The 22,881-nt window shown below is 38.6% G+C and overlaps 1 protein-coding gene across 1 annotated transcript in view; it reads right to left on the bottom strand.

Annotated features, from left to right (window-relative positions):
- Positions 1–20,842, bottom strand: part of LOC145787864 (uncharacterized) — a 40,252-nt gene extending 19,410 nt beyond the window's left edge. The window contains exons 1-4 of the mRNA XM_082599703.1: positions 20,514–20,842; positions 6,529–6,886; positions 4,783–4,914; positions 3,536–4,206 (exon numbers count right to left, since the gene is read on the bottom strand). Of these exons, the coding sequence (XP_082455829.1) occupies positions 3,536–4,206; positions 4,783–4,914; positions 6,529–6,886; positions 20,514–20,710 (1,358 nt within the window). The 5' untranslated portion in view covers positions 20,711–20,842. The remainder of the gene's footprint in view (positions 1–3,535; positions 4,207–4,782; positions 4,915–6,528; positions 6,887–20,513) is intronic.
- Between the last annotated feature and the right edge of the window lie 2,039 nt (positions 20,843–22,881).

Below are 22,881 nucleotides of genomic sequence, written 5' to 3'. Positions count from 1 at the left end.
AAGTGTTTACCTGCATATCATGCCTTTACAGATTCTGATTACACCTCGTCATTTAGCAGGAAAGGGAAAGTGCGGCCGCTGAAATTACTCCAAGGAAACCACGAAGCGCAGGCAGCTTTTAGCCAACTCGGACACGACAAAGAAATTAGTGAAGACACTATCATCGCCATAGAGAACTTTGTGTGTAACATGTACAAAAACAAGAAAATTAATTATGTCAACGAAGTCCGTTTACAAATGTTTTTAGACGGCTACAAACCCAAAAAAGAAAATGAAAGGATATCATGCATACCAGAAGCTACTGTAGATAGTAGTACTCTACCACTTTGTTTACGAGTACTTCTCCAGAAGACAAGGCGCACACATCTCATCACAAGATGGTGGTTATCTTCAACTAGAAGTGAACAAGCAGCAACGTTGCTGCTAGAGTATGGCTGGAAAGAAGAAGGAGGTTCTTATAAAGTGGTGTGGTTTGAAGGTAAAGGTATAAAGCATCTTTAGATGTCTCTGCGTGGAATCTGATCTCATCCAGGAAAGTCAAGAAGAAGGTAAACAGCATTGGATGTCGCTTGGGTTACCCTTTATAAATATAAAACTTTCTCCTGGTCTATCAGTCGTTTACTTTCTTACTGTAAACATTAGCCAATAACTGGCTGTAAAGTTTCGTTTTAGGAACCTATAACCAATAGTTTCTGCAATCTTGAGAAAAATGCCTGGGTGCACTAAATAACAAATAAATGTTGAACTTTTTCCAGTTAATAGTAAGTTGCAATGTTGCATTATTCGAAGAAAAATAGACGTCTGTAAAAGATAATAAAATTACTATTGTATGTTACGCATATCTGTAGTGCATAATAGCAATTGTTTCGTACAGTCTTTATTTCTCTGTATATAACAGGAGAATTGTATGAATCTGAAGAATAAGACGAAGAAAGTAAAAGCGACACCAGTGATTGATTGATTGATTGAATCTTTATCCTCGGACTGGGAAAGCTTCTTGCAGAGCTTAATCCCGGCAGTTTCGCATACTTGTAGAGGCTTTGAATCACTGGCGCAGGCCCGGTCACCGAGATTGACAGAGTGAAGTTTCCGATTGTTGAAGGCTTGTTGTCGGGGAATTATTCCATCCATTAGATGCCGCTGAATGGAGAGCAGCCCTTAACGTGCGTTGCTCAAGCGCACACCCCGAGAGTCGAACCAGCACCGCTATTGATCTTGAAGCTTCTTCGTTCCAGAAGTGACGCGCTAACCAATTGAGTTACCGTTTACATTTACACAAACAATCTCTGTTTATGAATGAACAGTTACAATAACTGATTGGAGACATGAAGCAAATGGCATTAAACAAAAATTTACTGCATTGGGTTTATTGGGTTATTTATTGTAGCAGCTGGAAAATGTTCATTACTGCCTAAATTAACGTTCCAAATGATTCATTTCGAAACGTTTTGATTTGGATAGTCAGTTGTTCGATTAAGTCCACATTTAGTGGTGGTATCAAGATCTTGGATCAATTTTCTGGCTACTGTAGCCTATATGCTTCTTACGTACTTTCTGTTTTTGGTGTTACAAAGCCATGTATTGTCATGTCCTGTTGCCTTTTTTCGATTGACTTAATATGATTTATACAAAAACTTTTTGTAAAGTAGGCTATAGTTCCATTTCATGCATCATGGGACAGCTTGTGAATGTATTTCATCAAAACCTATATAAAAATATTTTTAAATTTAATCCATTCGTACTATCCTGGCATAGCACTTTCGTTACACCAAGGTTGGTTCGAGAAAGGGATGAAGTAAATTAAACTATAGGAGGAGATTCACTTTTGGGTAGGTCTTTTATCACCTTTCCAACTGAGAGTATTGTTAGATTTGATATTTTGTGGTGCCCTAGAAGACTTCGTTTTGACCACGTTTGGTCCATGTACTCTATGGTGAAATAAACCCTCTGGGGGTCACTTTGATGACATCTTACATCACCTTTCCACCCGAAAATATTGTTAGATTTGATATTTTTGTGATGTCCTGACATAAGACTTCGTTTTGACCAAGTTTGGTCCATGTACTTTACGGGGTGAAATACACCTTCCGAGGGGGTCACATTAAGGAAAGTCACTTTGAAGTCATCTTACACCACCTTTCCACCCGAAAATATTGTTAGATTTGATATTTTTGTGATGTCCTGACATAAGACTTCATTTTGACCAAGTTTGGTCCATGTACCTTATGGGGTGGAATAAACCTTCCGAGGGGGTCACATTAAGGGAAGTCACTTTGAAGGCATCTTACATCACCTTTCCACCCGAAAATATTGTTAGATTTGATATTTTTGTGATGTCCTGACATAAGACTTCATTTTGACCAAGTTTGGTCCATGTACCTTATGGGGTGGAATAAACCTTCCGAGGGGGTCACATTAAGGGAAGTCACTTTGAAGGCATCTTACATCACCTTTCCACCCGAAAATATTGTTAGATTTGATATTTTTGTGATGTCCTGACATAAGACTTCGTTTTGACCAACTTTGGTCCATGTACCTTATGGGGTGAAATTAACCCCCTGGGGGGTCACTTTGGGGGGAGTCTTACATCACCTTTCCACTCGAAAATATTGTTAGATTTGATATTTTTGTGATGTCCTGACATAGAACTTCGTTTTCACCAAGTTTGGTCCATGTACCTTATGGGGTGAAATTAACCCCCTTTTTGGGCTTTTTAGGGGGCTCTAGGGTCCAGATCCACCCGGTGCGGTCAATCTTCCATACTTTTTGTGAGTGACATGGTTGACCCCAGTAACTTCAAGGGCTCAAACCTTTTGTACCTTATGGGGTGAAATCTTCTGTCGTAGGCTCTCGGTTTATAAGCTGTTACATTTTTTGTTGCTTCGACTCTACAGCAAGCCGAGTTAAAGGCTCCGGCTCCATTAAAAATGCTTGACTTCGAGATTGACAAAGTGCAGTTCCTTCCAGTTGGAATTCACTAGGCAGTAGGCACCGCTTAACAGAGACCTGATCTTGAAGTGCTTTGCTCAAGCACACATACCAAATGTCCAACCAGTAGCGCTTGATCTTGCCGTTTATTCGTTCACGTCGAGAGCAAGAGCTTAGTCACGTGAGCTATCGGGACAAACAATGAAATCAAGAAAAGGAGGCTTTAAAATGAAGTCTTCGTAATGTTAGTGGTGCAACAATGTTGGTGGCAACTCTTTCTCCAATTCTCATAAAGCAAAAGCAACACAATCTGAAAAATAAAACCATGCCGAAGGCCAACTAACAATAGCCTGCATCTTTTTCTTTACGCCTTTCCCTTTCAACGAGCTTTTCTTTGAGAAGTTTAAGGGCTTCAGAAAGACTGTACATAAAACTCATATCATTCACTTCCTTTGTAGATTGTAGTATACATGACCTAGTATACAGGCGATGTAGTATACTAGGAATGGTTTCCTGCTCAATATCTTTCGAAAACGAAGACCATGGGATTGTAAGCGTTCAAAACTATCGCTCTGAATTGAAAAGTAAACAAGAATGATTTACTTACCTGTCATCGCCAGTAAAGCTTTCACTTCCCGCGCCCTTTTTAAAAGACTTGAGGAGTTTGCGAGCTTCTAGCTCTTGGTTCACCGATGACGTGCTAGTTGAATGTTGGACTGCAGAGTTAGACCCGGTCTGGGGAATTGGGTCTCTTTGAAGTGAAGACGCACTGTCGGAATGTTGCAAGCTGTAAGCACTCGAACTGGAAGGAACAGATGTGCTAGACATGGATAGAGAGATTTGGTTTGTAGAATGAGCATATAATTGATCATGAACATTGAGTCTAGAGTCACTGGCTGATGGTGCAACGAAAGCAAGGTTGGGCGTTTGTACATCACCGTAGTCAAAACAAAACCAGCGACCGATATCTTTTCTAACAGGCTGACCTGTTTCTCTTTTGACAACTTTATACACCCGAGAACCTCCTTTCTGAAGAGTGGCGTTAGTTGAAGAGGTGGGTTTTACGGAAGCACTACTGCTTGAAGCAGAAGAGGCGCTATTTGCTGAAACACTGGTGGTTGATGAAGATGTGTTTGTTGTCTTGCTATTGCTTACAAATGGCTTAGTTTGAGAAGCTGCTTGATTTTGGTTTGCACTTCCACTTTTTGGCAGAGCAGCTCTGACAGAAGTCCCCGAAACTTCTTGTCCTGCACCAGATGGCACTTTTGCGGTGTTTGACTGCAATAAAACAACAAACGAGTGTCATAAAAAAGCCACATTGTCATGAAAAGAAACTTGCAGTTGTTGACATTGAGCTGATCTAATGCAGAGAGAACAAGAGTTATGTCCAGCACATCAACAAACATCATCATAAAATTAATAAGTGATTTGAACACAAGTGAGGAAGTTTAATAACAGAAAAAAATCGATAGCAAACGATATTGCTACCTAGTGAGATCTGCACATAATAATGAATGTTCGTGGTCAGATTTAAGTATAACGTAACCCACCATCACTAGTGGGAACAGAATCGAGTTTGAAAGATGATAAAAAGAAATATATGTTGACTTATTGGATACGCCACAGTGCGCGCACCTATTTAGCAAGGACCTCACTGTCTGCACCTACAAGACGTGGACCCATATTATTTGTAAGGTGAATCAGAAATGTTTTTCAAGGTGCTATGATTTCAATGCCGAATTTTGCACAAACTCAAAACAAAACTTTAAAGTGTTGACATAGTCAGTCACATAACTAAATAACTGATAGTTATATTATATATACTTAAAAGTCGGCACAACTTAAAAATCTAACCTTAGTCAAATCAAAGCCATATGAAGAATCACTTGGTAAGTCTGGTGAAAATTCAAGAGAACTACCAGGCGAAAATCCAGAGCTCTGTTTTCTTTCGGTGTTTTGCTGTGCTGCAGGAACATTGGCAAGAACCTAAAAAAATCATAAAAAGATAATGAATGCCTGTCTACTTTAAAGTATTACAAACTTCCATGGCCCTGTGTAGCCTACCAAAGGACCAGCCATGTTGGTTCTATAGCAAATTGCAGTACTGCAGTGTCTGGTCAACACTTTCGGAATGGCCCGTTTCGGTGAGTCCGATTCCTTAACGGGGAATTTTTTTTTTAATTTTTGGGTACCGTAGCCTAATTATCATTGCCATTTTAGGGGTTGGGGTTAGGGGTAAGGTGTTAAGGTTAGAGGTTAGGAACTCACCAAATCAGACTCACCGAATCGGACTCACCGAATAGTAGCAGACCCCAACACTTTATAGATCAAACAGTTAGTTACTTATCAAAAAACTTATGCTTGAGAAGATAAACAGACTTAGCTCGCTTTGTATGCTAACATATTTATTGAATAGGCTAGTCTGGTTTAGCCCTACAAAGGGCATGGTTTTGAAGGGCATACATTAGGTAGCCTAAATCAAATATAGTTATTACTATCTGAAGCCTTTACAAATTGTTTCACCTAACGGATCATCAGAAGGTCTTATTCAGGTAGCCTATGTACAATTACATTGCACATTAGGAATTAGATCTTTGATAGAATACGGGTCCGGGTGCTGTATTAAACTTACACTCAGTACTTCCTAAAGTTTAAATTTGGAGACCGCCAAAAATTTTAAGGTTCCGAAAATGATATTTATTAATAAATATAATATCATAACACTTTAGTTTAATGAATATCTATCAAGCGCAATCAACCAATTCTTGCCAGACGCTCAACTTCTGATCAACGAAGCTGAACAAGACATCACTGCGGCTACTTGGGCGGACCATAAATGGAATTCTGAATGGAAGTCAAGCACCACCAGACTCTATTTGTTCATCCCCGACGTCGACACACGCCCCATCAGCCTAACACTACCAAGACAGGCATGGGTGCGCTTCAACCGTCTCCGTACGGGCGTCGGGCTTTTCCGCTCAACCATGGGGATTGGGAAATGGCCCCTTCCTCCTCCTGTGAATGTGGTGCCGAGAAACAGACCGCAGACTACATCATCAATGACTATACCATCTTCAAGTCACCTAACAGAATGGAAGGTCTGCGTGTTATGGATGATGAAACCAAAGACTGGCTGCTCTCTAGTAGCCTTCCAGTGTAGTCTGGGAACATTGTGAATCTGGGGTGGTAAAAGTATAAACCCTCGGTCCCAGAGGTTCACACAACGACGACGAAGAGCAGGCCATTAATAAAATGCTTTACTCCGAACATAGTCTATATCGCATGCGCTTCAATGACGCAGTACCCATATTTCCCAGGATTACAGCGTGGCCAGCTCACACCAACACATTCAGTCAGCACTCGTCGATTGAACCAGACAGTTAAGTGGTCTGAAACCTCCACCTCAGATAAGGGTAACTGTTATGAAGACTTAACTATTTGTGAAACAAGGTATCGTCATGCTAATGCGGGTCACACCAGTGATCAAACAGCCACACAAATATCATTAGCCTCCATTGCAGGTCTACAATTCCTCATGCATCACCAATCACCATAACAATTGTCATTATGTTGTTAACACAACAGTCATTCAAAACTTACTTGAGGAGCAGTTTGATGGTTTAGGGATCGAATTACTTGATCACTGGTCCCGGACACTTGTCTTGAAACAAGGGCAATATTTTCAATGTGGTTTTGATGAGCATTTTTAGTTCGACTTCCAGTATCCTGCAGTGATAAATGGAGGGTATCTTCAGATGCTGAGCTTTCCTGGTCATGATCAATGTCTGTTGTCTTTGAATAGGAAAGATCAGAGTAGGATGCGTGCGACTCATCAAGATCATCAGGACTCTCATCCCCATCCACATTATCCTTGACACTTGTGATCACAAAACCACCCTTCTTCTTTGGATGTGCTGATGATTGGCTAGAATTTAAGTCTATGGCATGACGTTGAGAACTGAAATAAAAACAAAGAAACGGATTTTAAACAAGTTATGAACAAACTTAAGTTATAAATCAGACATAAAAACGTTGTAATAATATTATAATGGACTAACAGTATGATCTTGAAGGTTCCAAAAAAAAAATAAACAATGCAAGTAAATGCAATGAAATTACTGCTACATGAGAAGAAATACCCAATTTTATAGTTAGTTTTCCCTGAGGTAAGGTGGTAAGCAGTAGCGTGCTACTAGCAATGCCTACCGAAATGGCCCGTTTTGGAGAAATCCCGATTCGGTGACAGCCTTTTTCGAAGATTTTTTGAAAATCCAACGACGCCTTCTGTTTATTTAGAAAATTTTGTATTTTATTCCACAATATCGTTTCTTTTGCATTCCGACAAAGAAAAATAAATTTAATTGACAGTTCTAAAGCAAAAAATAAAAAGCGAATTAAATTTATTTTTGAACATAGGCCTATTAAATTAAAATGTTTGCTCACATAAAATTGACATGTATCCTGCGGTGCCGTCTGTATGTAAACTTAGAATATATTCGAATCCTCAACTATTAGAAAATACCAATCCCTAGTTTAACAAGTCAATACAAAAACACCACAGATTATTCAATCGATGTCAAATAACAAAACAAACAAAAAATAGCAGTTCATGCGTCCATTTGGAAGTTACGGCTGATACTGTGTAGGAGGTGGAACATTGCTATGCCCACCCATCAAAGCAAACGACAAGTTACTTGATGCGGTTGCCAGCATCTCTATATTTTTTCAACTTTTGTGGTGGACTATGGCCAGCTATCATCGTATTATACGCTATTATCAGGTAGGCTATAAAAACACCTTAATCTTAATATTAAGCAACAAAAAGAAAGCAAGATTGTTAAAACTAACTTTTAAATAGGGTGATCATTCATTATCATTCATTTAAACTCTATTGTAAGCTAATTCCTTTCAATATAATATATACATATGCCGCTGTGATTTTACAATTCGCCGAAAAAAGCTGTCTTTGAATAGGGATTTCTCCGAATCGGATTCTAACATTTGTAGCAGACCCATGCCTACTGCCTAGCACACTACTTTTTGAATAGCAATAGGGCGCTACACTTCTTTCAGATTCACACTGCTACTTTCCAATTTAAAGTGAAAAAAATAACTCGTTTTTGGAGATTTTTTATGGAAATAATGCGTGAAAAAATCAAGGCAAAAGAAAAAATTCGACTGTTTTGGGAAACATCAAGCCACGTTCATACCGACAAGAGTTACACCAACACCAGTCATGACACCGAAGATGAATTTTTTGGTGTGTTGGTGCCATCACATAAAACGTTGGTAGGTACCAAAAGAAAAGTCTATTGTGGAGGCCTTTTTACAGACAGAAGGGAGTCCTTGAGCTTTCCTAGTTACACGACCCTTATTTCTTCCAGTGCTGCACTGGAGAGACGTTTCTCTGTTGGTAAAGACGTGCTGAAGCCAAAGCGGACAGGACTCAGTGACTCGCATTTTGCAACATTGCTCGTGTTTTTGAAAAATGCGTAACATCTCAACAATAAATTTCTATAATGACGTTGCATTGGCAGTGTAAACAAATAATATCATTCGTTTTCTAGGTTGTTTTGACATCACAAAGTGCTTCCTATGTCAATTTAAGACAAAAATAGCAGAAAAAGTGGCGGCAGCAAGGGCTACTTTAGCCTGAGTAGCAGGTAGAATGCTACTTTAGCTCAAGTAGCGGTAGCCCGCTACTTTTAAAGTAGCATATGTCCATCTCTGGCTTTGCCATTGCATGACAACTTTTTGCATAAACCTAAGTACAGGCCTCGAAATTCGTTTTTGTTGACGGCGGACAAACATGTCCGGTCTGAGCAGCTATCTCGGCGGACAAATTAAGTCTCATGGCGGACATACCAGTTTTAGCGTCGATCGGCATGCTTAACCACTTTATCTTGAAAATTCTTCGCCATTTGAAAACTATAGCTACGGTTTAGAAGGCTTTTTAAAATTTCAGCAAAGTCACTCTGAAAGGCTTTATCAGACCAACGACGTGCGCTTGAAGAGTCAAAGCGCCGTGTAGCTGCTAAATACGCCGCATAAACTTCTACCGAACGAGGTCGTGTGGCTTCTTGCGTCACAATGCTCTGGGCACAAGTCGGAAAAACTTCTACACTAACGCTACTATTTTCTGCTGTGCAAAGTTTCACTAGGCTTTTTTCTTTAAGTTTATTTTTGCGTGTCATGTGAGCGAAAGTGAATTTTCCTTGGGCCTTTTCTTTCTTAAAGTAATAGCCTACCAAAACTTAACAAATTTTGCTGCATCTTGCTGAAATAGCCTACTGAACTCGTATAATCTAATTTTGTAACCAACCTTGCCTTATCAATACCGTTCAATATCACTCGAAGATCAAAGCCAGACATTACGCCGTAAAACTTAAACAAAGTTGCGCTAATTAGTGTGAAAGTACCCGTACTCCCATCGATTCTTAGCGAAGAATTCAGGTTTGTTCCCCTGATTCAATGTCATCAATTGTTGAAGCAATGTAAAAATCGAACTTTTTCCTGCTTGAATGGAAACCACCCAGACAACAAAATCTATCATCTTTACATTCATTCTATGACAACGTCTGCATTGAATTAATATAAGAATAATAGATTTTGTTGTTTGGGTCGGAGATACAGTATTCACATTTTCTAGATGTGCGCTAGAATGCGTGGGAAATTATATTCTCGCAACAACTGTTAGTAGGCTACGGTACTATGCAAAGACGATTTGTATCGCTCCTGTGTTATTTTTCGGCGGACAAATATGACCGATCTAGATGGTCCTTCCCGCGATCTAGATGGTCCTTCCCGACATGACCGCCGTGAATTTCGAGGCCTGAAAGTACTTCCCAAGTGTGGGCTAATGCTCCACAATCCACATTAGCTTTATGAAAACTTAGCAACAATTTTTTTAGATTTAAACACAACAATGATTTTTGGAGCAAGCTGAACGAGCAAAGTTACATTTTTTTTTTGTACAAAGTCTAAAGATTCCTTGAAATTGGCCTTAGGAGTTTAGTGACTTTTTTTCTAGTTAAGACTTTGTCGCTGACATTTTACTTACTTACTGTTTAACTACTGCCTTTTTCGGTTGAGAGTTTATTTAAAACCTCTATTGTTAATCATGAAACGCCGTTTGATATTTTTTTTCTTTTTTAGTTGACACTTTTTTGCTGCCTCTTTACTTGGTTGAACCTCTATTATAAGCGAATTCCTTTGCAAATAGATTCCGCTGTGAAATTTTAAAATTTTTTGAAAATGGCTTTTTCCCAATTGGAATTTCTCCAAATCGGCTTGACTGGGTCAGATTCTCCGAAATAAATTCTCCAAATTGCAGTAGACCACAAAGCTACAGTACCCAGAAATGAAATGTTTACATAACTCGCGCAAATAAAATGTTGACATGAGGATTCATGTACAGTTTCTCGTTGCTTTATCGACCGAACACTCGTTTGGAGTATTTGCCAATTTGTGACAGTTCAGGGGTAAAATATGGCAAAATTTTGATGAAGGTAAAAATATGCCCAATTTAGAATGCCCAGGTAATTTTCCCGACCTTAAGCACATAGAAAATGCATGGAACTTCTTAAAAGATAGAGTCCAAAAAGCTTAACCATCAAACATCGATGAACTTAAAGTATGATATTATATACTGTTATACAGAGGCAGCTGGTGCTGTTTATAGGCAGTAGGGGCTCCCCCCCAAAAAAATTGATGAATGTAAAAATATGCCCATTTTAGAATGCCCAGGTAATTTTCCCGACCTTAATCACATAGAAAATGTATGGAACTTTTTAAAAGATAGAGTCCAAAAAGCTTAACCATCAAACATCGATGAACTTAAAGTATGATATTGTATATTATACCATATATATATGATACAGAGGCAGCTGGTGCTGTTTGTAGGAAGTGGAGGCTCCCCCCACAAAAATTTGAAAATTTGCATTAAATTTGGTGCGCTCTGATCATGCTTTTACTCCAAATTTTGAAAAAATGCATTCAAACTTTGTTGAAAAGTTGATGTATTCCTAAGCTATATATCGTTGAGGTAAAACCAAACCGGGTTATGTCCACTTTTAGGTTTTTTTGTTTTATTGCAGTATCTCGGGTTTTGAACATAGCTCTTTCCAGCACTCCGGGTTTCAGCCGTGTATGTAATCAAATTCAAGGTGAAGCTATGGACATACTCCCAAACATAGGCGCCGACTTTTATTTTTGCACGGGGTGGCAGATAGCACAATATGGCAATCTAAAAACTTTCAAATTGCATGTTTTTGTTTGATTTTTACTAAGCGTGTTTCGTAGATGCAGTTGTCTTTTCACACCTGATTTCTAGCTCGATAATTTACAAAGCAACTTTAAAACAAAGCACAGGAGGTATGTCGTGAATTTTATTGTTACGTTGCTGCTCTGACACTTAACATTTGGCAAAAGTATTTTTGCGAACAGCAGCTCTGTCAATCCAACTGTTAATCAACTGGTCAAGTTGTAACCGTGAAGCTTCAGCTTGATAAACATTTAAAATTAGGACGTGGTTCAATCGCTGTTGCGTCATGGTAGATCGCAAGTAGGTTTTTATGCGCCTCGCCCTGAGTGCACTAAACGATCGCCTCGCAGGTGGTGGAAGGCAACGGTAAGTATATTTTCACAATGCAGACCACGTTTGGAAGCATTAATGAAATTGTTTCATTGCTTGCAAATAGATCAAGCAGTTGCGACATAGTTGCAAATCGGACAGAATGCTCTATCTTTGCATCTATCGTATTCTAGCCACGGGAATTCGCTCTCCTACGATTTTTGATATAGCTCCTCCCTTCAACAGCGATTCTCGTGCTCGGTTCTTCCACCTCCCTGATAATGCTAACGCCTTTTGGCAGTGGCACACTTTCATTTCGTTCATGGGTCAGATGCATCAATTTTGTACCTGTAGTCTCCAGAACGGAGAAAAAATTCAGAATGCTTGGTGCCATAAAATTTTGATTTAAAAGTCTTGAGATACTTCTCTACCAACTAAATCAAAAGACTGCCCCCAAAAAATATCATGTTTTTATACTGAAAATTAAATATCAGTGTGAGTATACCTATTTTATCAGTTTCTAGCAGGTTTACTGCAGTTGTGCGATAATGTACCTAAATATTCTGATACTTCAGCCAAAGTCATGTATTGTTTGACCTCAAGGTAGTAATAAATCATATGCTAGCAATAGTAATAGCAATACTTTTTTCATATGGAGCCATTGCCAATCAAATATGCGTAAAAAGCACCTCACAATCACAGCTAAATTAAAATTTAACAACTTTAACTGTATCTATGTTCTCTAAGATCAAAAATAGGTTACAGAATGCTTCAACAGGTATCATTTCTTATGAGCAACCTTTATAGTAACATTACATGTAAAAATAACTGTACAAAGGAGTGCTAACTGGTTTTACAAAAAAAAAGAAGAAAAAAAAAGTTCTGGAGACTACAGTGTTCTGGAGACTACAGACAAATTCAATAAGAAAGAAATTCCTAATCTTTTATTTATTCCGAGTCCTCTCTATGAAATCCTGCTAAGTGAGCATACTAGTCCATCACATACTGGAAGAATGTTTGCCATTTTAAACAGGGAAGCATACATTTTTTGTTAAAGTTTGTTCTGGAGACTACACAATTTTGGAGCCAGGCTAAATAGCTTCCATAGAAGAGTGAACTATTATCACACTTTTTAGTAAATCTGTTTTCTTGTTTTGTAGGTTTGTTTATATATAAATTTGCATCATTTTACACCCAAACAGGAGCACAGAGTAGGCATTGGTAGAGTAGTACCATGGGTCGTTCTGGAGACTACAACATAGTGGAGCCAAAATTGCAGATTCGTAAAATTGAGAAAAATACAAGGCCAAAATTGTAAAGCCAGTGTCATTTCAACATTAAAATGTAGCTAAAGCTGCACAGTGTTAAATAAAAGTCAGTTTAGCACTGCAGTATTTGCCTGTGAAAAATCACAAGGGAATTACAGAAGTAAAAACGTGAAAAATCCAAAAAAAGTGGGCAATTTTGTGATAAATCCAAAATTTTTGCTAAGAAGTTAACAATTTCCATTGAAAATTAGCATTACATAGGGGGGGCACATATCTAAACTGTAACTTAAAGCCTAAAAAAGTAGACTGAAACCTTAAGAAATACCAAAACTGCAAAAATGCGTTCTGGAGACTACAGGGTACAAAATTGATGCATCTGACCCTCATGCGTTTGGTCACTTTCATGCTGGCTGAAATCCTGACTAGACGGTAGACGCAACAAAAAATGACTCAATGGAGGGCTGCAATTTTGAACGCTTTTTCGGTGGCATCTTTAAGCTGAATAAAACTGGAATGTCGGCGAAAACTTTTACTGGACGACTTTTCGTAATTTTTTCTATGATGTAACAAGCAACTCCTGTGTCAGACCAATAAATTCCCGCCTCACAGTTTGTCACGCATTGACACGGTGACGCAATATTACTGCATGAAGTAGATAACAAACTAGAAATTAAAGCATGAAGTAGATGACAGTACACTCCACTTGAAATCGGAAAATAATTCAAAATGCAAAATGTTGAGTAATTGAAAAAGGTTGCTTTTATTATTGGCAATTGGCAGGGGGTGTAGCTTTCCTCGAATAGAATCATGTAAACGTGTAAATTTGCAGAACGTTAAAACTGCTACGGTACTTTACTAAGTGTACTTTTTAAATAAAACTCAAAAAGTTTCAAAAATTGCATTTTTTTAATGAAATTTGAAAATAGATATTAATTTTGGGGGTGGAGCTATCAATCATCGAGATAATTTTATTTCCAAGTATTTTATAGCTGGCATAATTTATAGCGAAATTATAAGCAGTTTAAAAATTTTCAAAAAAGATTTTTGAGGGAGGCAAGGAAAAGGTCGTATTTTATTGATTGATAAATCACATTGTAAACCTAACAAATGTAACAATGACTTATGACAAGTAACAAATAAAACAATCGCAACAACAAGGAAAAAACTCGTAGCCACATGTTGCGTAATCTTCACGTAGCTTGCTTGATGTTACGCGAGTATCATGCTTGTGACAAAAACAATCATTTTCTTCGCAATACTGTATTGGTTCACCTCTTGCTTTACGTTGACTTGAAGCGAAAACCAATGATCAAAAAAAGATTTAAACGTCCGTTCAAATTACATTTATTTGCAGTAAGTAATGTAACCTAAACGGGGTGGCTGCCACCCCGCCACAGCGGTTACGGGGTGGCGTGGCCACCCCGTAACCCCGTAAGTCGGCGCCAGTGCTCCCAAATATCTCGCATACTTTGAAAACAAAACTGGGCTATGTGCAATTATGTGGACATAGCCCTTTTCTAGCTTGATAGTATAAATAGGTCTATGTCTAATGCTACCATAAATTATGGACATAACCCCCTTATTATGGAATCGTGCCAAGGATCTATGTTCAATTTTCCATTCAGGTCATGATGCAAATTAAAAAAAAAATGCAAAAGATTCAGTCCTTTCTATAGAATTGTAACATATTTGAATTGCCAAACAACATTCGTGTGAAAATAACTTGTGCAGTGCACCTGAATTAATATGGTATGATAACTGGTGTATCATCGTGCATTCATGTTATTGTTAATCCTTCCTTTTCTGGTCAGGTGGTTAATGACCAGTCTGGTTGACAGTCACTATACTGATATTCCTGCGCTCATGGTTTGCTTCTTGCTCAAGTCACACTTGTGGTAGAGTGACAAAAAACCTATTGCTACATTAAGACCTTAGCTGATACAAAGCGACATTTAATATAACTTATCAAACAGTTTTTTCTTTGTCAATTGTGAAATGGTATTGACACTAAAAACTTCACTTAAGTCCCAGATGGCAATTTGGGTATTGATAGAAGCTGCGTTTCTCCTTGATAAGAAGCTAGTAGGCCTACAGCAAGGCAGTTGACACTTTTTTTCGAAGTGTCTTACTGTCTATGAACAAGCGCCACTCTTGAGCTCTATATCGTGGTACTTCCATTTTCAGCAGAAACCCTTTGATGTCTTTGCAGTAAACAAATTCATCTTGTTGGCAAAAATATGGAAGCAATTCTTTTTCTCTATCGTCGTAAAATGTTATGGAAGCTCCGATTCCAAGACAGTTTTTGTCTTTAAGTCGACATGCCAACATTTCTGCTGCTTCTTTGGATAGGCTAAGATCCCTGATGAGATCACTCAGCTCCTCCCTGTCTGAATGTCTCTGGAATAGCTGAACTACTTTCAAACACACTTCCACCGCTGTTACTTGCAGAACTTTCTACCTCTTCATGAAACTCATTATACTCCATGGCCATGCACTTCCTCACAGTGAGGAACAGGTCATTGAGCAGATTCTAAATCTAGGTAATTCGAACTGCTTTTCTTGTGACGATTAAACCCCTGTATGTCTACCAAACAGAAGTACCGTAGCAGTCATTGAAATGGCTTTTTGGTTCTCTCCGAACCATTAGTACACCAAAATTAAAATTTTTAAGTGTACCTTTAGTCCACTTTCTCAGGCTTTCTACACATGCTTTGCAGACAATATGAGGTGCCCACGGCCTATCTTGGTCACCAAGTTTAACTTTAAAACTTAGCAAACGTTAAACTTAGCTAATTTTCTCTAGCCAAAATTTGAAAATATTGATATCTCAAAAACTGAAGCCAATTGAAAGAAACAGATGTTAATTTTAAATTCAGAGGCAAAAATTGCCCAGAAACCGTTAAAATATCTTCGGCACTCGAAAAAAAAAATTTTTGTTGGCCAGTGTAATTTAAACACTGTAAAAGTAATATCACTATATCATTTATCCAATGCAAAACAAAGCATAATTATTGCAATCTGCAGAGGATTACACTTACGAAGTGATATGCTACCATACAACAATTTGTGTTAGAAGGCACCAGCTCTTCACCACAAACACAAATTGTTGAAATAGGCTACAAAACTCCATTTGCAGATGACTACATGATTGCAAACAATGCCATGCTCTTTCAAAAGCACCACATCAAATCCAATCCTGGCAGTGTAATGGGCTATGTCCAGTTTTTGTTTTACAACCAGTTGTTACTTTGAGAACCTCACTGGGCTATGTCCAAAGAAGGGGTGTAAAAAAAGGTGCACGGTCGTTTGGTCGACAGACATTTGGTCGACAGGACGTTTGGTCGACAGGACGTTTGGTCGACAGGACGTTTGGTCGACAGGACGTTAGGTCGACAGAACGATTCATTTTTGGGTTAGGGTTAAAGTCAGGGTTAGATTAGGGTTATGGTTAGTTAACTAACCCTAACCCTAAAATAAATCGTTCTGTCGACCTAACGTCCTGTCGACCAAACGTCCTGTCGACCAAATGTCTGTCGACCAAATGACCGGGTACCTAAAAAAATGGGGGGTGGCACACAATTTTGAAAAACATCTAGTTGTGTGCAAACCAAGGAGAGCATGGTATGTTTGTAAGTATGTGGCACTGGTGTTTGATCCATTTGAGATATCGAAAATATTCAAAAAAATAAATGTTTTTTTGCGTTTATCTCAGTTTGATGATTTTGGACATAACACCATTTGGTTTTACGTCAACGATATATTTAAAAAAACTTAAAATGCAATGTTTTCCATGCAGCCCCAACAGATTCAAAAATTGCTGTAAAATACCAAAAGAGGTGAAGCTTCAAAGATAATTTTTAGCCAATCAGAACGCTTGAAATCCAGAATCTAGGGCTGCAAGGAAGTTTGCCCAAAATCGGTGTTGCCAAACAAAACTTTTAATATTTTAATTTTCGACCCGGTAACCGGGTCGGACAAACACAGAGGAAAACATATTTTCCCTTTTCACTTTCTTTCATGGCACAAGCCGCCACTGGATATGTATATTATACAGTATACCGTACTGAAAAAGTTGTGGGTTACTATGGATATCAAATAGTTTAAAAAGTTGGCCTATTTGAGGTTTCAAAGAATAAAAAATGTTACTAAGCCAAAGGCAATCTGACTACATATTAGCTATGAAAACTTGCAGTGCTTTGAATAGGGAGCTTTGAAATCACTTTTATCTCAATTGCATTGTGTATTGTGTAAGTATCAGTGTTGGGCGATATATCGAATTTTCGATACGATATCTTTTCAATATCGATATTTATTTCAATATTGTTCGATATTTTGACTATTACAGCCCTAACTCGTAACTGCAAACTCCTACAAAAACGTTGCCAAGGCCAAACGGCAAAAGTTGAAATTGCCTCGGCAATTGCTGTGAACGTTTATTATGAAAAAAACTGTACCAAAACATGTAAAACGAGAAGCGAAAAATATACTAGAGTAGTCTATCACGACCGCACTGTTTGATTTGTTGTGATGTAATAATACCAAAAGTAGCGATAAAGCGAACAACACGATATGCACGCTGTTACGGTGATTCACGTTGAATAAAAGTAAGTTAATTTTGGGTTGATTCAACGTTCGAGTCAGCACAAATCGATTTAATTTTCCCGGCGGCTTATATTGGTTATATTGCGTAACAACAATGCCCAATAAGAAATTTACGTTTGTTTTACATTAATTCGCCATCTAGCGACGTTGAATTATCATAAAATAACGTTAATTGCTCAACCAAGTACCAGTAACAAATTAATAGCTCCCTGCGAGAAGATTGCCTCGATTTACGTATGCACTAACACTGTTTTTTTTTTTCGGTCATTTTATCGGTCATTGACAGATTATTTAGCAAAATGTCCGAAAAAAATAGTCAATTCGGTCAAAATGTCCGAAAAAAAGTTTGGTTGAAGTTTTGCTGATGAACGTTGAAGAAACGTTAATCTGTTCCAACTTTTCTCAGATAAAACACGACAATGTTTCTCAGCGAAACTTAATGTTGTAGCTAGTCAGGAAGTGCAAATTTTGGTTTGTATGTATATCAGCTACTTGAAAGGAAATATATCAGAAAAAATGACCGAAATAAATAAAAAATGACCGAATTTTTTCAAGTCATTTTGGACAAATGACCGAAAAGTCTCGACGAAAAAAAACCCCAGCACTAACATAATTTCGGCACAATTGGGATACTGCGAGCAACACAAAGTCTGTTTGATGAAGAACTAGTCAGAATCAGAATCATCAGATGCTGTATCGGAGGATGAGGTTGTCGCGTCATCACTGGAATCGGACACATCAAGAGGCTCATCGCTTGGCTGTAAATCTACACTGTCTTCGCAATGAAGCGTCCACGTTTTGCTGCTTTCGTGCTTTGATACCCATCCACACGCCTCTTTCGCAGAGCTCCATCAGGGTGTTGACTAAGGAGCAAATCTATGGCTGTGGCATAACGACCGGGAGGAATGTCTAACCCTAACCTTACAAGCGCTCATTTGGCCTCAGCATTTTTATTGCCGACGCTAATGCGCCATTCATGCATCTGCGTCGGCAATTGCCGGCACAAATTTCAAACACTGAAAAACTCTTTTCTTATTAGAACAAAAATATCGAAAAGTATCGAAATATCGAGTATTTTTTCAAATATCGTATCGTTTTGTTTTTTTCAATATCGCCCAACAATAGTAAGTATGTATATTTCTTTTCAAACAAAAGCACAATTTGGTAAACATTTCATAAATTATGTAGGCTACTGAATGCATTGCAAGCAATAAAATGCCATTAAAACAAGCATGAAACTTAAAATGCAATGTAAGGTTTGCAACCAAAGCTGTGTTGGCTCCACACAATTCACCAATGTTACACTTATTTCTGTTAAGTGTACAAAATGCTGGAAGTGGGTGTAAGGGAGATGTGCAAAGATGAAGAGAGTGACATGCAGATCCGGAGATGGTTTTGAATGTGAAAGATGCAAGAAAATTGAAGAAGGAATGGTTGGTTCTGTTGCAAAGCTGAATGACGAAGTTGAATCTGTGAATGCCTTTTGCTATCTAGGAAATAGATTGAATGCAAGTGGTGGTTGAGTAGCGCAGTGAATGCAAGACTGAGTAAGGTTTGGTTGGGTGAAATTCAGAGAGTGTCGAGAGTTGTTATGTGGCAGAAGATTTCCGTTGAAAATGAGGAAGAATTTATACTATTTGTGTGAGATCTGCAATGTTGTACGGAAGTGAGAAATGGTGCTTACAGGAAAACGAATTGGTGATTTTAAGAAGAACTGAGAGAGCGATGTGTGGTGTGAAGCTGATGGACAAAAGGAATACTGAAGAACTTATGAACTTGCTTGGGTTGAACAAAAATGTTGATAAATTAGCAAAAGCAAATGGAGTGAGGTGGTATGGGCATGTTTTGAGAAGGGATGAAGATGATGTTTTGAGAACAGTGCTGGAGTTGCGAGTGGTCGTAGAAAACAAGGAAGACCCAAGAAAACGTGGAAAAGACAAGTTGAAGAAGAAAGCAGCAAGGTGGGCTTGACAAGAGAGGACGCGTTAGACAGATCAATGTGGAGGCAGGGTGTGAAGGTGATTGCGGCATTTGGAGGTGAATACAGCTACCCTCGGTAACGGAGACATCACTGGATTAAAACTGGACTACTACAAGCCTTCAAGCAGCCGGCGGCCATCGCGGCCATGGCCGCTAAGTAGTGCTTAAATGGCCGCCGGTGCTACCTCCTCTGTCGGCCAATTTGGCCGCCGATTTCTTCTAGCTAATTACTTAACTTTGCAATAGAATAATCGTGGATTAACCGTCAAAAATATCTAGTATGCATATCAAAGAGTGACGCAGAATTAGGTCAGCGCGTCATAATCACCACTGCTGTATTGTGCGGAAACATTTGCTATTGTATGGAAAGTATCCAGCTGCGATCACCAGCTATAAGTCTTGTTTGGAATTACCGACGTTTATTTAAACAAAGTGTTAATCTAAAGTGCTAATTTACATCAGCTGGAAATATTGTCGTTTTTATGTAGATTCAATGTTGTCGGGCATTGAATCGTTGTTAAAAAGGAGAACTACCCAGACAACAAAATTCGCCATTTTTACCCTGATTTAACGACTGCAAACATTGAATCAATGTAAAAATGATGGATTTTGTTGTCTGGGTAGGTTAGTTGACATCCGAGGGGAAAACACGTGTCTTCGGAGTTGAGAAATGTTTCCGCTGTGTGTTAGAGACTTCACACCCTAAATGGTGACATCATAACGGTATAAATGCCATGGTCAGGTTTTATGAAAGGCGGTGTGCAGTTGAAACAATTTAGTGTCGTCCGATGGTCACCGCAATACCGGATTACAATCCCGATAAAGCAGTTATTGCGTGGTACAACGATTCTATAGCAGGACGTCGCTCAGACTTCAACAACACTTTGAAGTGATCATTTTGGCCTTGTTGCAAGTTTAATTCTATTTACTTGTGATATTGTTATTTGTATTTTGGCCTCCAAGCACGCAGATTTGGCCGCCGAGAAGGAGCTCTCGGTAGGCCATGATGGCAGCCGGAAAAAAACACGAGTTTTAAGGCCTGCTACTACTACATGAAAGGAGTTAAAACTACATGTTATCCAAACTCAAACCAAACAGTTTCATAGATCAAAACCAGCAAACAATGCAAACTAGGTGGAAATAATAGAAGCTGGTTACATTACCTTGGAGAGTCAACATTGTGGAATTTCTTTATTACTCCTACTGATGCTTGAGTTTGAGTAGCAGTACTGTTAACACCTGGCAGTGAGACTACATTTCCTGATAGCTTAATTGTTTCTGATACCAGACCATGTGTTGTTGAAATAATTTGTGTGAAAGTAGTTGGTTCTTTCTGAGGCCCTTTTTGTTTCTCATCCATACTTGACAGAATTTTTTTTGTGAGAACATCCAATGTTATGATTTGACACTCAAGCAAAACAAACTACAACCCCTACCCACCATCAGCTCAAAACTGAACCACATTTGCAAATCTACAGTAAATTACGCCATTCTAAATACTAAAAATACAAAGCAATTCTTGAACTTTTTAAAATAGTTTAAACCTTCTGCTATAACATGGTTATTATAATAATGCTATGGTTATATTTATGGCAGTGGCTATTTGACCGGCTCCGGTCTTTGAATCTGAAACACTATTTGACCGGTCATGACGTCACTACATAAGCGCTTTTTTCTTTTTCTCTTTCAAAGCAACAGACGAGAAGCGCCGATATAAGTTCTAACTTCAACACGTATTCTTCAACTCAGTCCGTGGCGCGTGCGATACGTCTCCGGCTGCCAATCTAGAGGGGATGAGTTCGATACTATCCGGAAGCATTCTTTTTTTTTTATCTAAATTTTGACCTGAAGCGCATTTATGTGGTCAATTTTTAATTTGAGTAGCCTACAGTCCAAGTTAGTTAATAGTTCTCAAGTATAGTTCTCAAGTTAGTTATATACAATACTTCTTTTAAAAGAAATGATAATGGTAAAACCATTTTTTAAAGAAGTACGGTATTGTATATAACTAACTTGAGAGAAAAATGTAGGGTCGTTCGGCAACACACGTTCACTTATGACGATCGGAAAATTACCAAGAGAAATTCTCAAATTCCAGCAAATTAAAAAAACTCTAACATTATTACTCACATTTGAAAAGACATAAAAAATGGGCTGTAGGCTACTCAAATTAAAAATTGACCACAAAAATGCGCTTCGGGTCAAAATTTAGATAAAAAAAAAAGAATGCTTCCGGATAGTATCGAACTCATCCCCTCTAGATTGGCAGCCGGAGACGTATCGCACGCGCCACGGACTGAGTTGAAGAATACGTGGTGAAGTTAGAACTTATATCGGCGCTTCTCGTCTGTTGCTTTGAAATAGAAAAAGAAAAAAGCGCTTATGTAGTGACGTCATGACCGGTCAAATAGTGTTTCAGATTCAAAGACCGGAGCCGGTCAAATAGCCACTGCCTTTATTTATTGTCTCTAGGTATACAACTGTTAAGGTTTTACTACATTATTACCTAACTTGTCCTCACTGTGTTATGCAAGAAAGAACACAATTGGTAGCCTACTGTTTTTATACCGGTACGGTAGTCTTTGGAATGACCCAACCCAGATCTACCGTACCAGCACTAAAGTCAAAAGGGATGACTACTGAGCTGGTCAAAGTAAGACATAACAACACAAATGCACTGTTAGATTAGTCCTAATTATGAAGGATGATGTCTTAGAAAACCTTGTTTCAACTACCGGTACATTACTTTGGACTTGCATTCTCATCTCCTATCTAGGTCCTAGCTAGATAGGCCTACCTGCCTGCAGACTGCAGTGCTGACCATCCAGGTAATCTTTTTCTAACAGTGGGCCAAAACCAAACTTAACACGGCACTTGGCAGGCGGCAGTGGCGTAGCCAAGGGGGGGTTTGGGGGGTTACAACCCCCCCTTTGACACGCGTGTGACGTCACGATATAGAGAATGATGCTTTCGGTCTAAAAAAAAAATTCCTAATTTTATACAAAACTGCATTAAAAGAGCGAGTTTTCCCAATACCAAACATCTCAGCCAGGAATTAGCAAACAAGAAAACATAGAGACTTGACTTTATTTCCGAAACATGCCGAAGAAAACATGATCTTATCCTTTTGCTATGCCACTGGACAGCACCATTTTACAGGAATATTCATACCCACATTTTTGTTGAAAATGCTCTCAGAATGCACCAAATTCAATATATTTTTTCAAAATTTTCTGGGGGAGGCCCCCAGACCCCCCGCCGCTGGGTCGTCAAACCCCCCCCCTTTCAAAATTCCTGGCTACGCTACTGGCAGGCGGTAGCCTACTAATACCAGTTTTGATAGATTCAAACTCATATAGTAATTTTAAGGCATTGCAAGAATGCCTTCTAGGCGGGTCAATATAAGGTTTGACCCCAAAAAAATTTATATAAAAGTTTTTTTTGTTCCAAGTGTATGATTAGGTTGTACTATACCCCAGAAAAAAAGTCTACAAAAATCTGACCCCGGGAAAGTGGTCAATTTACATAATT

Source organism: Aplidium turbinatum, chromosome 2 (assembly GCF_918807975.1).
Source record: "Aplidium turbinatum chromosome 2, kaAplTurb1.1, whole genome shotgun sequence".
NCBI lineage: Eukaryota > Metazoa > Chordata > Ascidiacea > Aplousobranchia > Polyclinidae > Aplidium > Aplidium turbinatum.
This window is presented reverse-complemented; position numbering and strand designations above follow the sequence as displayed.